Here is a 16,595-nt window from a genome sequence, read left to right as displayed (position 1 = left end):
TGTGTGTGTGTGTGTGAGAGAAATCATTTTGTGGGATGTCTACGAATTACGGCACATTATTTTTCTTAGGGTATTGCTAAGAATGCTGGATGAGACCAGACTGAACAGTTGGTCGGTGTATGTTTATTCTTCTATACAAAGGAATATTTAAGAACATAATACAGATCTGAATTGTATTAAACAAATAATGATTATTTAGGTTCATTTATGCTCTTTTCTCCACAATTAACACATGATGAAAGCATAACAAAACACAAGACAATCTAAAGCTGGGCTCTGCTAACTTTATGACAGTTCATGGATTCAATAATCAATAAAAACATTGATAATGAAAGTGATAATGAACACAGCATGTGTCTTACTTGGACTCGCTGAACTGTGAAATCACTGCAGGCGATGCGCTCTGTTGAGGAGACATTTTCACTTTGCATTTGTCTGCATCTACCTCGGTCTTCTATTGAGACATCAAACTGTTGAGATGTAGTCAGTGTTTTACTCTGAATTCATTCACTGATGCTGCCCGAACGTATATCTTCAAGTGTATAAATTATATAATCTCTTGCCAACTTTGTTGTTCACCAGTTCACTGAATCTCCTCCGCCTAAAATAAAGTCTACACACTGACTTTGTGCCAGCTTGTTATGTCGTTCCTCGTTTCCTTTGTGGTTTGCCTAATGATGCTTTCATGACTACACATTCATGTAAGGAGCAGTTTTTTTCCCCCGTAGGTGACTCAAGTCTCATGTCTTCAAATACTTTTTACACATACTGCAATGATTCTGCAAGAACCACTAATTATCATTTCTTTACTTTTTATGCATGAAAACATTGTGCGCAGATGTTTTTTTAATTTTTTTATTTTTTATTGTTGTTGTGAAGATCTCCATCAACACTGAAACACCCAAACAACAAAAAAAAGCTTACTATCTTCCTCTCTGCTCATTTTGTTTTCAGTCGGCAAACAACAATCCAACATGTCTTTATCAGCAGGTTAAACCGTTCTCTCCCTTCATATCACTACACAATGGTCACAATGGTCTGTAACATGAACAACATAAATACATGTTGATGACACCAGCGTTACTGTGTGTACAAAGGTATTTAAATGAGTTATTGCAGATATGGTTAGACAAGAAAGGAAGTTGTCTTCTCAACTTCTGCTGCCACACAGCTGCCTATTAGCATAATGTCAATGATTTCCAAAAGCTCCAAGTCACAATAGAACTGCCTTTATGGATTCATCTTCGTTTTGACGGAAGAGATGCGTTGTGAACCTTAGCCGGCTCAGAGATTGTGTGACCAGCTGCTGCATCTGTAAATCAGAAGATAATCACTCACAGACTAAATGAAAGGTGCTGCGTAAATGTGGGCCTCAGGGTTACTTCTCCCTGTCACTCTCCCTCCAGTCATTCAGGTCTGGCTCCACCTCAACCAACACTGTGTGTGTGTGTGTGTGTGTGTGTGTGTGTGTGTGTGTGTGTGTGTGCGCGTGCACTGGTGCTTGTGGAAGTGACAATGGGAAATCACTGCAGCCTGTGTGTGTGCGTCTCTTTTCTGCTCCAGGAACACTCAAACGTGTTCATGTCGGATTGTTAAAATCTGTATCCGGTTTATCACCAAGCAGCTTTTCACAAAGAGAAAAGTAAGAGAAAATACTGCACTTTCTATGACGCCCATGTCTATAAATATACTTAATGTGTTATAATTGGCTTATAGCACTGTGTAATTGGTTATAAGCACTACTAAACATCCATAATGCTTCATAAGCATAATCATAACTCAATATAAAGCATTATGACTTGTAAGGTCAAGTAGCATAATACTCTTTTAATTAATTCAAATTACTGTTAAAATGCCTAATAATGTGATTATAAGTTACTCTAAGTGCTCATTGTTTGCTTTAAGTAAAGTGAACTATCATTTTATCAATGAAAGATCACAAAAAAAATCATTGTTTGATTGACCAGCAATTATGAAGTATTATGATACTTAACCTGATAAATCATGACGTGCTTTATAATGTGATATGTTTATTGTTATAATTACAAATATATACAAGTGCTTATAATTGCACAGTGCAACTGCAGATTATGATGCTTTTCAATTATGGGTGTCACAGAATGTGTCACCAAAATAATGACAAGAAGCCTACTGCCGAGTGTGGATTGTCAAATCATTTTGTGTCATTTCTTCCCCCTAAAAGTATCACTAAATCAAATGCATATGAAAGTATTTATTTATTTGTATGATTAACTCTCCACAGTTCTTCCTTGTTTTCCCAGGTAGAATGACATATTTCAGGGAAGAAATTAGAAAACGTTCAACTCTTACATCCACTTTTTAAGAGCTTGTAACATCATATTACAAGAATGTCCCAAGTTTCAGAGAGAAGGATACTGATGTACTTGATATACTGGTGTACTTCCTTAGCATTTGAATCCATTGTGTGCTGGTCATTTGAAGTGGGACAGACATTTTAACAAAAGTCTGAGATACATTTTCTATTCTTTTCATGAGTGAGAAAGGGCAGTATTATTTCCATAAATCCCGACTTTAAAAAGTCGAACTGACCCTCTACACCTTGTGTCTCAACAGGTAGCAGTCCGGTGATGCCATCCCCACCACTGAGGGAAGTGGACAGGAAGTGAGGGCTATGGAGCGGTTTCTGGATCTGTCAGAGTCTTCCTTTCTTCCCACCTCGTATCCACTGGAGCTGAATGGGGAGGAAACCCAGCAAGTGGACGGCAGCTGGAGTCAAGATGAAGAACCTCGGGGATGTGGCCAGTGAGTGTCTTCCATTGTTTGGCTCTACAGTTTTACAGACCACTCTTTTATCATGGTGCTTCTTGGGGAAAATGGTCTTGTGGTTTGATGTTACTGGGGTTCACTTCCCATGTTCTAAGGTAAATGAGTCTACTGCTGTACATCACTTGATATTACAATTTCAACTTTTATGATTTTAACAAAGTGAAAAATAGGCCTACAAAGAGCTACAGCTCCAAGGAAAATGTATGCGACAGAGCACATACTTGCATAATCATAACTTGCATATTCATGGTGTTCACCCACGCTCTCTTCTCTCATCTTTCCAAGTATGTAGCTTTAATCTCTGCTGTCTACAAAAGTCTGCACCTTTCTGTCCCATTTGTGCTACTGCAGACATATCTGACCTAACCACAGACACTTCACTGCGGTGTCTAAACCGCAGTGGTTCAGGACTTATGGGAAACGGTGTTTGTTAAAGGCCTCCAAAAACAGAAATGGTTACTACATAAGTCAGAGAAGAAACAAGAACTACCATCCCCTCCTAGACAGATGTAATAAATGACTGTTATTATAAGTTAGGTGTTGTAACTTCTGGACCAGAACCTGATGAATCTGCTTTCACTTTGGCTCTTTATTCACCTCATTCTTTGCCTGAACCAGAACCAGGGCGCTTTCGCATTGCGTCATTTTGTAATCTTTCTCCAGTTTTAGAACAAAGGTGCGATTACTTTGCTAAGTGTTGCCAGCGTTATCGTCCTTCACTTGCCAAAAAGCTGTTTTTAAGCTTAAAAATCTTTTAAGCTGTTATTAAAGTAGCCATTTAGTAGCGGTGACCCAACTGGTCAGCAATTTGATCTAAGGAGCCTGATTCCACTACCAATCTCACAGTCGCGTCTTCACAGTGGGGGAAAATGTGGTTATGAAACAAAGGATCATTCCATTCTGGCTATGTAGGGGTGCTGATTGTCTGTTTTTTCTTTTTCAGTGCTTTGGACAGTTCCACACACACACACACACACACATATATAAACTTTGCTGTCCATTATTTTGAAATATAATTCTATAGATAAATAACTCTTAAACAGGGGGATCAGTAAGCAAAAACAAACATGATGCGCCTATGCGTTGACGATAGGCAAGACTTGTCCAATCCGATTCGGCTATATAAATGAATAGTTGGGGCACTGCTACCAGAAGGGCAGAAACCAGTGTTTCCATCATCGTCCCCTGACCCGCTCCCAGTGCTGTGGACAAACTTGAAAAAACGGAATAACATATACAAATGCATTAGAACAGGAGAAGGGGAAAAAATGTATAGGGCAGTATAAGGTGAAGAGAGACACTGCAACCAGACACTTATAACCTCCATGCTTTGAGTCTTTCTGCAGTAGGCTGTTTCACTTCTGCTTTCTTTCCAGATTGGAGAGGAGGTGGGTCCTCTGGCACGAGTTTATGAAAGAACACGCCCAACTGGACAACTGGCTGCGATTCGCCGAGCAAGCTGTCAGTCCCCCTCAGCCCACCCTCGTTACCTATGTCACTGCCAAGGAAGAAATGAGGAAGTTTGAGGTGAGAAGAAATTCAACAAAAGTTTAAATTAGAGGGAGTTCATATTTGAACCCAGACTTTATTTTGTATCATTACAGGATTAAAGGGAAACTATTTTGCATCAAAGCAAATATGAAGACTTTTAACTCTCAATAAAATGCAAAAATATATGTTTTTCATAAAACTTTTTTGCCAAATCCTGATTCATACTGAATCTCTCCTTTACACACTGGGGGTGTTTTTTTTGTGGGGTTAATTCACACTTCGTGTATTTTTTTTAAACTGTTGGTTTTGTCATGAATACTTTTCCAAGTAAGATTAAACCAGATCCACTCCTGTTCCTGCCTTTGGGTGGGGGGGCTCAGAGGTAGAGCGGGTCTCTTTCCAATCTGTGTTTTGATCTCTGGCTCCTCTAGTCAGCATGTTTAGTGTCCTTGGGAAAGATACTGAACCCCAAATGGATCCCAAAAGGCTGTGCCACACTCAGTGTTTGAGTGTGCGTGAAGTGCATTAACTTGAAATGGTCATGGGAAGATGCTGTATGAACTATGAGTGGTCAGAAGACTAGTAGGGCACTGTACAAATGCAAGTCATTTACCTTTTTTGTTTTTTACCACTTTACCTTTCAATACCTTTCAGACAGACTGCCTGCTCTGGTCAATAGGATCCCAGTAGGTGGTCCTCTGCTTGTGGGAATCTATTCAAACCTTTTATTGAAAAAATGTTGCAACTATTGCAAATCTGCATCCCTGCTGTTATAAATACGTAGTCTTTTACATCATTGTCAGAATCAAAGTGTGTGTGTCGGTGTGCGAAATACCTGGTGGCAATTGGTGGGGTCCCCCTACCTAGTCCTCCACTGTTATGCTTACACAGACTAAATAAGCAATGTAGCCTACAAGACACATCACCAAGGCTAATATCGTCAACGGTAAGGCCACTCCCACAAGCAATCTGGCAGATTTCTCTTCCCGTGGTCTCTCTATGGAAAAGACTTGGATAACCAGACCGGAGTTTCTGACAAGGCCTGACACAGACTGGCTTGACATGTCAGATAGTGAATTTCAGCCCCTTGTCAATGACCCAGAGGTTAAACACGCTACGGCTGTGCTCTTACAGTGGAGGAGAGCATGGATTCAATTTGGCTTGTTTTGCATTTCTCAAACTGGTATAGTCTAAATAAAGTTGCAGGACTTGCCAAGCTAAAGAACATACTTAAGATACTAGCTCTGCAGGGCGATTGGCCATCATCAACTTAAAGTTAGATACTTTCAGGACAAGGTGGCTTCAAAACACGGGGTATTCTTGTGTTTCACCTTTCAAGGGATGGCCTACGAGTACACAGACGTTCGTTCAGCGACGTCCTGGCCCAGGCAGGCGCTGGGGTTTCTGTTTCCCATCCGGTGATACCGCTGGGGCTCCTGCACATGTGGCGCCTGTAGAGGTGGCTTGTTTGTTACCTCAGCTTCTCATCTGTGTGTTCAGAGGCTGCGGTGCGAGACCAGGTCTCGGCTCATTCAGTTGGACGGTTTGACCCAGAGGAACCGAACACTGACTCGGCTGTTTCAGGGCGCCATGCAGGCTCGGCTTCTGGCGTCAGCGAGGGAGTGCGGGCAACGATGGGGCGACATGAACACTAAACTGGAATCCATCACTGGACGATTGAAGGTCAGAGCTCCTCCTAATAATATTAAAACAAATATCAGTCTGTCTTTTAAAAGAAAAAGTAAAATGTTTAGTTGAAGAAGTTGTAAAGAAATATTACAGCATTTCCAAACTGTCTTAGCAAAACTGATTTGAAGATGGAGAATCCCCCTTTTTTTTTTTTTTCTCCATCAGCTCTTTGTCTCAGAGTGGGAGGGGTTTGAGGCAGAGAGGGAGGAGCTTGCTCTCTGGTTGGCTGAGCTGGATGTCCGTCTGACCGAGGTGGATCACTTCACAGGAAACACCTGCGAAAAGTTGAGGCAACTGCAGGTGTGTGTGTGTGTGTGTGTGTGTGTGTGTGTGTGTGTGTGTGTGTGTTTTATAACTAAATACCTGGTCATTTTCCTACCTCCTGTATATTGTAATATTTGTGTGTGTGCTTGTGTGTAGTCTTTCCAGCAGAGTGTGTGTGTGAACTCGGTCCGTGTGAACGACCTGCTGGAGCGCGGCGAGGCCTTGATCCAGCGCAGCGAACCGACTGATGCTCAGCGTGTGGAGAGTCGCCTGCTGGAGCTGCTGCGGAGCTGCAGCCTCGTCTACAGCAACATCACACGAACGCACACGCGGCTGCTGAGCATGAGACTGGTACACACACACACACTGTGACAATACACACAGATGTAAATATACATGAGGGGTGGAGGGAAGATCACATACAGGCAGGTGGTTGTACGTTTTTTCTTTTTTACTTTTACAAATATAAATACACATTTATCCTGCAGCCACGTTTATACACACATAAGGATGAAGATATTTAAGCCACTAGCCTATAAACATTCACAGTCATCAAGGTCAAAGGATATCTAGAAGTACTAAGTCAGTTAGTCTTACAGTAGTAGCCCACTTATTTAATATTGCACTCAGTTTAATACAATAAATATGCTGACTTTCAGTCCCTGGGTCATTCTTCAAAAACACAGGATCCTACAATTCCCACAATGCAACTCAAAAGCATATTTTCTCATACTGTCCCTGCTTGTTAACCCTCTGAACCCCAAGTAGTTCCGGGTCAATTTTTTTTTTAGCTCCTGTCGCATTTAACTCACTGTGGCCTCATTTTTCACTGAAATATATAAGTCTGTCTTTTGTACATTATAACGCAGTAAAAAAAATTGATTTGATATCTTAATTTATTTTACAAAAATTGAAAAACAATGGTATATACAAACATTTCCCCACAAGTATTATTAATATTAGAAAGAATATACATGCTATAAGTAATTACTATTACATTGTAACTATTTATATGTTACAATGCCTACTTGCATCCTCCCCTCTGCTCTGTGTAAACAGCCTGTAGGTCAGTCAAAGTTTCATATTCAATCAGGTGACTGTCTCAGATGAGTCATTCAGAATTAAATGTTTTTTACACAGTCTGGTTAGAGCAAAATCTTTTTGTTTTTTGCAATTTTTTAAAATGTTTGACAATAAAGTGATTTTAAAGAAATACCTCATTTAAATTTTTGATTTGGTTGCTTGGCGGAAGCGTTAGTCACACATGATGTGTTCAAGGACCGCTGGAAAATTGAAATTCCGACGATAATGTCTGTTTTTACAGCTTCTGGCTATGATAAATGGTAAACATTTTTTTTTTTAATGCTTTTCAAACCTGCCAGCTTGTTCTGGGTTCATCTTTCAAACTCTGTATCTCCAGTTTACATTGCTGACTCAAGATAACTCTGACAAAGTCCTCTCTCCACTGGTGGCATGCTCTTTTAAAAACGTGTCTTCACTCACAGTACTTATACATATTTAATAAACTACTACTCATTTAAAAAAGGAGCAATGTGCTTGTCAGGGGATTCCATTTATAATTAGATTTTGTGTTGTGAAGGACTGAAGCAGCCCCTGGTCTCTTTCCTCCTCTGCCCACATCAACGTAGTTTTGTTTGTTGAGATTTTACATAAATATGATGACCTCATAAATGATGACACACATAGAATATAATACACAACAGTACAACGTAATTAAAATGACCATCCTAAATCCTGCTACACCATAAAAAGCTGTTTATTGCACCAGTAATAACTGCTTCAATAATATAAAAATGAATATACAACACTTTAAGTACTTTTCTAAAGTACTTAAAGGTTGCCAATAGTACTTCTGTACAGAGTGAAGGACTCTGTGGAGATAGTGATATTACTACTTATACTTAAATGAACAAACTAAATTCTTACTCCACCACCGTACATCAGTTTGCCTCCTCCTCTTCCTCCTCCTCCTCCTCCAGGTGTTTGAGGATGACTGGATTCTGTCTCAGGCTACAGACTCTGGTTGTCCTTCAGAGACTCTATTAGAGGAAGAGGGAGCATTTAATGTAACCAACCTGGACCTCCCTGCATTTCCAAACCATCCTAAAGGTAAACCAACATAATAAACATTTAATTGCATGTATAAGATTAATCATGAATGTACGATATTTAGTAAAGATCTGTTTCTGCATCCATCAATCGGCTAACCCCACCCTGGCCTTCTCCTCACCCGTTCACCTCCCTCCTCCTCCTCCATCCCCAGTCTCTCCTACCCATGAGCACCTGGGGCTGGAGTGGGACCCCTCCGTCGATATCGGACGCTCTGTCTTCCATGACGACGCTGACTCGTCGTATTTCAGTGCCAGCACAGGTAGGAAGTGACAGAACATTTTCAAAAAGACAGAGTACAGGTCTTTTCTATTTTTTTTTTTTTTTTGTTGGCCTTTTGACTCTTGTTATTTCGTTTCTTAGTAGTTTGAGATCTACCACTCTGTGTGTGTGTGTGTGTGTGTGTGTCTGCCTGTGCAGGTCTTTGTCACAGAGATGGTGTGAAGAGGCTGGGCTCGCTCGGCTCTCAGACTAATAGCAATGACATCACCAATCAGCAAGCAGATCTGGTGAGTGACAACAAACGTCTTTGTTTTTCTGATTTAAAAAAATGAAATAAATGAATCCATTCAATGTGGTTTGATGGAAAAGAAGAAAATTCCAGACAACAAAGGTTTCAAGTTTGTTAATGTCCGTTATGCACAACAATTGCATCTGTCATTGGCTCCCCCCAGCAGTGCTCGTAAAATAAGAATAAAAGAAAACCTTCAAGTCAATATCTAACTAGAATGTTTAAACAATGGGGTTTTGTATTTCATTTTTGACATTGCTGGGCTTTTCTCAAAACATCAACTCAGATTATATTTATAATGCTCTCGAGCTGCAACAATAGTCAATTAATCAATGAGTGGTCAACTACTGAATTAATTGGCAACTATTTTGATAATTGATTAATCGGTTTGAGTAATTAAAAAAATATGAATATTTTCTGGTTTCTCTGCTCCTCTATGACTCTAAACTGAATATTTTAAAACGAGACATCTCATCATCTTGGGCTTTGGAAAATACCGATCGACATTTTTCACCATTTTATAGACCAAACAACAAACAAATAATCGATTCACACCACATTCTAACACAGAATACAATATTGTGTTCATACTGGAGGAACTACCAACAAAGTCGAGCCCTAATCCATTTTTCTAATTTCTTTTGGTTATCATGATGAGTCCCTTTGTTAACCATCAGATAGTGTAACTGTGGGCCGTAGGGCACGGTCACACCAGCGCAAAATACATTGGTGAATATTCGCCTTCCGTTCACCTCCACTCAAGTCGGGGGAAAATACAACATTTACTCCCGGTGACCATGAACATTTGGATCTTTGCATCACGTGGAGTTCAAATTTGGTGAACTCTCAACCAATAGCAAAGACGTGTGCGGTTGAACCCACTTGACAGCTCCTTTAACCAAACAAATTGTCAGTTTGACTAATACAAAAGGTTTACACACAGGAACAATCTAACATTTCATATAGAGTTTTATTGGTGGCTGTCTTATAGCTGTAAAGATTTAGTCGTCATTGTTTTGTTTACTTTGATTAGCAAGAGGTGCTGAAATGATTTGACCGAACTTATTAACGTGTAAAAACCCAACTGAGAAGAAGACGCCACATCAGGCCTAAATATGAACAAAACCACGTGGTGTTTTTCTTCTAATTTCTGTTGTTCTGCCCTAACCCAGATGCTACATGGCCCAGAGGCTTCGTCTGTCTGTTTCTATCACACACACACACACACACACACACACAGTCACTGATGTTCCGATACACCAGCTATCTAAAGATGTTCTCCATTGCTATAGTGTCCGCTTTATGAGCTGGTTGCAACAGTTCACCTCCTCTTCTGCTGATTTATTGATGACGCCTGCGGGATGTGGCACCTCTTGTTATCAGTTTCCTTTCTTTTAAGCTTTATTCTGGCAAGAAAACCTGAGTGTGTGAGCAGCTCTACGAGAGAGGCAGAGGGAAGCTGAAGAACAGACAAAAAGAGAGGGGAAATAAGACAGCATCCATGATTTTGGGGGGGGAGACGAGAACGGAACACTTTGAAGTCATTTGAGTATCCGCCTCTGGTAGCCTGCAGCTCCCCCCTCTCTCTCTGCCTTTCTGTATATTTCTCACACACTGTTGCACTGTTGGTGAACCCCAAAACCCAACTGGAACAGAGAGACGCACGTAAAACTGAATTGGCATTTGATACAGCTGCAGCATCCCAACAAAGACATCAAAGTGTTTGCACACTTGTCATCCTACTGTATTTATTTCTTTTACATCTATTTATTGGACGCGTAGAGGCGTGATGTCGGTATGCTGCATGGATTCTGGATGCAACTAAAAAGATGTGCCTGTAGAGGACCAACTTACAACTTCTTGCTTCAACTTTTCTTTGCAAGTAGAAGAGTGATCCATGTGTTCCCTGTGTGCTGTTACGGAAGAGAGAGCATCATGTTTACAGCACACAGTACAGTTATATTGCAAAACTGTTTTGATTTCCTATAACTGTATATTTATTGCATATGCAATATCCAGCAAATGTTTAAATACTAAGAAATCTAAAGTTGGTCGAAGTTTTTTTTGGTGTGCAGCGAGCCTTGATTCTTGCCAAATTGCATGCGTTTTACTACCACCTGACTGCATAGTGCTGCTGTGCAGCGGAATTCTCACTTGCTAATAGAGAATCACTTTGATGATGAAAGCCATCTGAAGATCCAATGTAGTGGACAGCAACCAAGCATGGTCATTGTCATTGCCAACCAAATGTCCCCCTGGGGATGAATCAAATATCTATCTTATCTATTTAGCTATCTTGTTGAGTGAAAGATTGTAAATGTGTTTATTTTTTTTTTAGAAGGGAAAACATTGAATGCAGCAAGCAGGAGTGCAAGCACACAACCAAGATTGAAGAACTATTTACTGTGTTGGATTTTAATAGTGTAAATGGTAAATGGACTTGTACTTGTATAGTGCTTTTCTAGTCTCCTGTTAATTTCCACATAATGATGCCAAAATAAAATAAAAGAATAAGCATTAACAGGCTGGATCATCATGAGGAGATGACTGGAGCAAAACGATCCATTTTCATAATTAAGTCTTTAGTTTAAATGATGTGTTTTCTGTCCAGCAAATGGAGGGATGGCTTGACCACGCCCACCCCAGTGTCCCCGTACCAGTAGTAACCCAGAGGGGCGGGACTCTGCCAAATGGAGAACATTGGGCGACCTCGACTCCTGACCGACAGGACGGTGAGCCCCTCTGCTTTGACGGTGGGCGCGTGAGGGCGTGGCTGGGTGTCCAAGGTCCCGCCTCTCCAGAGAGGACGACTTCCTGTTCCAAGGCCGTGCAGACTGATGTGGAGGTGGGTCCCCTGTGTTCACACTTTTTAAATATATTTCCCTTGTCAAAAGATTTTTTTTTTTCATTTTTTTTTTGGTTGTTTTCATTCATCTTCAATTTTATATTACAGTGCATACTAAAACATAACATTTAGCCCTATTTCTGACCAAAATCCCTCAAATTTGATATAGATTGCAGGGGGGTGGGGGGCTATCTTATAACACCAGCAGGTCTAATTATGTCCTGATTAAGACCTACACTGTATGGTGTTGTCCATCTGTAAAAATATGTGGTCCAGAGCAGGATATCTGATACCCAGCAGGTCACATTACAACAAAATCTTTCTCACCTTTGCTCTCCCATCACAATTTAGAAAAATGAAACTATCACTAATCTTGAATTATAATTTATTTGACAGCACTAAATTTATATTTTAATTCTATTTCAAAGATAAATATGACCATTTCTTTAAATTGTAAAAGACATCCCATGAAAAAACCAAAACCAGCAGTGAATACATGTCCTAACAAGTTGTGTGTGTGTGTGTGTGTGTGTCAAAGCCTAATATATTGTCTTCCTCTGTGCCATAGAGCTCCATTAAAAACACACTAATGAGCCACACGGTCCTTCATTAAAATGAACTCACACAGTTTATTTTGACTCTGACATACACCATCCTGCTGCCACACACACTCACTAGTGCACCAAATGTGGATTAATCTGCCGCTGAAAATAATCCCCAACAGACTCACTATTTCCTCTTGTTTGATTAAAGCTACACTGACCACCTGTTTTAGGAAATGACTGACTGTATATTTGTGTTTTTAAAGATGTATGTCTTAAGTTGGAACCAATGGGCTTGGAGCTGACAGTCACAGACAGGAAGTCAGACAGTATTGAGAAACGGACTAACACATTGACGGTTTGAGTCTTTTTATGAGATTTGTGGGAAATTACAGTTTGGCACATGACCTTCACTACATACCTGTAAAGTTCTGTGACTGAACCTTAAACTGTGGCCTCTGTGCTAGCTCCTGCTACAGTAGGTGTCCTCACAACCACATTTTGCCATAATGACACATACACAGACTCACAAGGTGAGAACAATACTCTGTCCTGACTGGTCCATTTAGAATAACACTAGCTTTATTGTCTCGGAAGTCTTTTTTTTTTTTTTTTTTTTTTTTAAGCTCAGCTTGTTTTCCTGTGCAGTTCAACATTAACATCCAGCACATGGCATCACATGAACATGCGTGTGTAAAGACTCCTGACCTGACTCCCGAGACATGCTCACGTCCTCACACTCTCTCTACACACATTTATTCTCTCAAGCTGTTTCGGCAGGTTTTGAGTACTTGAGTACTCAAAAGAGTATTTTGAGTATTTGAGTACATTGCAGGAGGGAACTATTTTTTGACGAGCAAGCTATAAGAGAAGAAAATAAGTTGGTCTGGAAACTAAACTATTTACTTTAAATTAGTGCTGGGCAAGTTAACGCGTTAATTTCGCGTCAACGCATTCATTAATTAACGTCGACAATTATTTTATCGTGCGTTAACGCATTTCTTAATTTATTATGATTTTATTTATTTTTTATTTATTTTTATTTTTTATTGAAAGACGAGACAATACATATACATAACAACAAGAGGATGACAAGAACAGTGGGATAAAAGCCAGCAAACATCCTATAGTCAGTAATTTTAATGTAAATTCACGGTAAACGCATTTAAACGGCACAGATCGGGAGCGAGCGAAGGACTTTGAAAGTTAGCGGAAAGATTAACGTGAGACAACATCCGGTTTCTTCAGACGAACATCCGGTTTTCAGAATAAGATGCCAACAAAGTATGAATTATATTCACATTAATTATAAAACATGCTACCTGCATCTCGTGAACCAAATGTTATTGCCCTTTTGTTCATATAGCAGTACTTTTAAAATAAAAGTGCGCAATACACTACTTTTGAATACATTATTGAACTTTGCCATAACAATGCGATTAATCACGATTAATCGCAAAAAATCCATGCGATTAATCGCGATTTAAATATTTTAATCGTTGCCCAGCACTACTTTAAATTCATTTGACACTGAAATACCTGCGATGCTCATTTTAAAAACAAGTTAATTTGCTAACATATGAAATGTGTTGAAATGTCACAGATTACAGTATCCTTACTGAAAGCGTTGGGTCCATGGGCGGGGCTTAGGGCTCAGTATCCTGGGAAACTGATGTGAGTCCCAACAGATTGAGGCCATGAAATTCGGTTCAAACATTCATGGTCCCCTTACGATGAATTGTAATAACTTTGGTGATCCTCCAACTTTTCATCCAGCGCCATAATCAGGTCAACATTTGAATGTGTTCAACTCTTAAGTTTATGGCCAAATACCTGCAGAGCTAATGGAGTTCTCATCAGCGTCAGCTGTACTTTGTGTTTACTGATAATTAGCCAATGCTAGGTAAACATTATACCTGCCAAACATCTGTGTGGTGGCATTGTCATTGTGACAATTGTAGTATGTTGACGTTACCCTTAAGTTCAAACCCCCATGGTGAGTGAAGTGGTTCGTACGATGTCTTGCCCCCGTTATTCAGAAATGTGTGAGGGGAGGGCAGCTCTGATGTGTACTGGCCTCAAGTCTTGTTCAAGTTTTGGGGTCCAACATGATGACACTACACCTCTAGGTCAAGTTGAACAGATTATATTCTGGCTGCGAGCAAAAAGTATTTTTTTGCTTAGTAAGGTGCCTAACTGAGTAAAAGGGTCGGGGTTAGAAGACTCAAAGTGGCAGCCATGATAAGAGCTTGTCGAATCCTCTAAATGTTAAGGAACGTTGCTTCAAGGAACACGGGACCATCATTCATGAAATAATTCCTTGCGACAGCAACATTTAACTATTCAGCTGTTTAAATTGCACACTATGGATATATATGTTTATACACAAAACATCCTTCTTAATGCTTTTACACAGCGGGGGTGTGACGAATAAACATGACAATTGGAAATACTCGACTGCGATTATTGTGCATCAAAAGTGTTCATACCAGCAGCGATGGGGTTTGAATAGATTTACGCGGCAGAGGACCAACTACTGGGATCTTATTGACCCAGAGCAGCGTCTGGCAGCCTTTCTGAGGTCAATTGTTGTATGGCCTAAGCTAATGAGTGGATTTTAGCACCATCTGGTTAATATTTACGTAGTGTATATGTCTAGGACTTTTATTGTGAAAAGTAAGAATGGAAGGGGTGATCTGGTGTCCACTACCTTTGTCGAGGTTGAAAGGAGTAATAGAGTTGGCTTCCTTGGTTTGGACTGCGGAGCCTCCATGTTGTTGTACAATATAGTGTACTTTTTGAATCTCTGTTCAACAAGTGATTGGTTGATGCTCATCAGGGAGAAAATAGAAACATTTACGAAGCTCTGAAAGAAATAGTGATGCTTTTTTTTGCAGTGTAACATTCAAGTTCTGTGTGATATTATTAATGGCAAACACATTTAAAAATAATCTATAGAAATGTGAATTAAACACACACACACACACACACACACACACACACACACACACACACACACATAAAGCCCCTTGGACAGAATCCTTATTTGTATGCATTGAGTTTGTCACTGTTCTCATTTTATGTGTTATAAATAAACTTACTTACTTAAAAATAAAGTCACAAAGACACATCGGTAGTGTCACAAATGTCACAAAAATCTAATTCTGGGCCCACAAGGTCCTAAATACATGTACAGTTAGCTGTCCTACACACACACACACACACACACACACACACTGTCTATCTTTCTCAGTTTAACTAGCATTGTAAAGACAAGTTCCAGCACACACGGAGTGATGGCCTCTCTCACGAGAAGCACCATCAATATTTATAATCATCAGCCTTTATTTTTCCATCGTTTGCAAAGACAGATTACTGAATAACTGTCCTCTATGATCCCTCCCCCTCTCTGTTTTCTCTTTCCGGCCTCTCTCATGTTTCTCTCTCTCCATCAGACTTCATTTTCTCACCCTCTCTCATTACCGGTGAAAGCAGCGCCTATTTATTCTCCTCTTCCTCCCATCGTCCGTCGCTTCACGGCGGCTCTTGATTTATGCATCGAGTCTGGCTGCACTTTAACTGTCGCCATAAAAAAGGAGAGAAACACGCAGACTTCCTCTCCTCTTTCCTTCCTCCTCTAATCCCTGTTTTTTCCTCTGTCTGATTTACAACCAGTTACAGATAACTGTCCGTTTATAGGAAAGGGAGATGAGCAGACTGCAGGCAAACAGAAGGAAGGAAAGTTTGTAGATGAGTTTTTTCAGAGTCAAATCCGATAGGTGTGTGTGTGTGCGAGAGAGATTAGAGCGATTTTGTGCACACTCATTTGCAATATGCGGGTTTGATTGAACGTGTGTTTGTGCGTAATAGCTTTGGCACTTTCTAATGGAGGTTCATTGCTGCCAAAACTATCGAGCGAGCGCAAAACAAATTAGAGCAGAAATCAGCCTGCAAGCCCAGATTTGTGAGCAGCGAAGGAGAGAATCTGGAGTTTAATCGATGTTTTGGAGCAGCTTGTCTACAAACTCGGACTGAGAGCAGAACAACCTCTGATTCATTTGAAGCATCGTTCTCTGCCGCCTCCTCCTCCTCAGTGTGCTCCATCAGCTCTTGGGTGAAGTTATGCCGCTTTTTAAAGGAACCTAGCAGAGCTGGACGACATCTCATCAACTCAGTTTTTGACTTGAAACAGATACCAAAACCGCAAATGTGACTTTTGGTGTGTATGTGTATGTATATATATGTATGTATGTATATATGTATATATGTGTATATATGTATATATGTGTATATATGTATATATGTGTATATATGT

At 40.1% G+C, this 16,595-nt stretch overlaps 1 protein-coding gene across 3 annotated transcripts in view; it reads left to right on the top strand.

The window, feature by feature from the left end:
- The window catches only part of LOC116397260 (nesprin-2), a 44,647-nt gene that overhangs the window by 14,096 nt on the left and 13,956 nt on the right, over positions 1–16,595 (top strand). For all 3 annotated transcript variants that reach the window (XR_004213671.1, XM_031872520.1, XM_031872522.1), the window contains exons 2-10: positions 2,596–2,784; positions 4,185–4,335; positions 5,800–5,982; positions 6,154–6,288; positions 6,409–6,603; positions 8,253–8,382; positions 8,537–8,644; positions 8,803–8,891; positions 11,505–11,738. Coding sequence is in view for 2 of the 3 variants with exons in the window: in XM_031872520.1 (XP_031728380.1) it covers positions 2,654–2,784; positions 4,185–4,335; positions 5,800–5,982; positions 6,154–6,288; positions 6,409–6,603; positions 8,253–8,382; positions 8,537–8,644; positions 8,803–8,891; positions 11,505–11,738 (1,356 nt within the window). In the remaining variant the exon portion in view is untranslated. The remainder of the gene's footprint in view (positions 1–2,595; positions 2,785–4,184; positions 4,336–5,799; positions 5,983–6,153; positions 6,289–6,408; positions 6,604–8,252; positions 8,383–8,536; positions 8,645–8,802; positions 8,892–11,504; positions 11,739–16,595) is intronic.

Source organism: Anarrhichthys ocellatus, unplaced genomic scaffold (assembly GCF_004355925.1).
Source record: "Anarrhichthys ocellatus isolate YVR2014 unplaced genomic scaffold, GSC_Weel_1.0 scaffold64, whole genome shotgun sequence".
Lineage (NCBI taxonomy): Eukaryota > Metazoa > Chordata > Actinopteri > Perciformes > Anarhichadidae > Anarrhichthys > Anarrhichthys ocellatus.
Note: the sequence above shows the minus strand (reverse complement) of the source record. Positions and strands in the feature narration are given on the sequence as shown.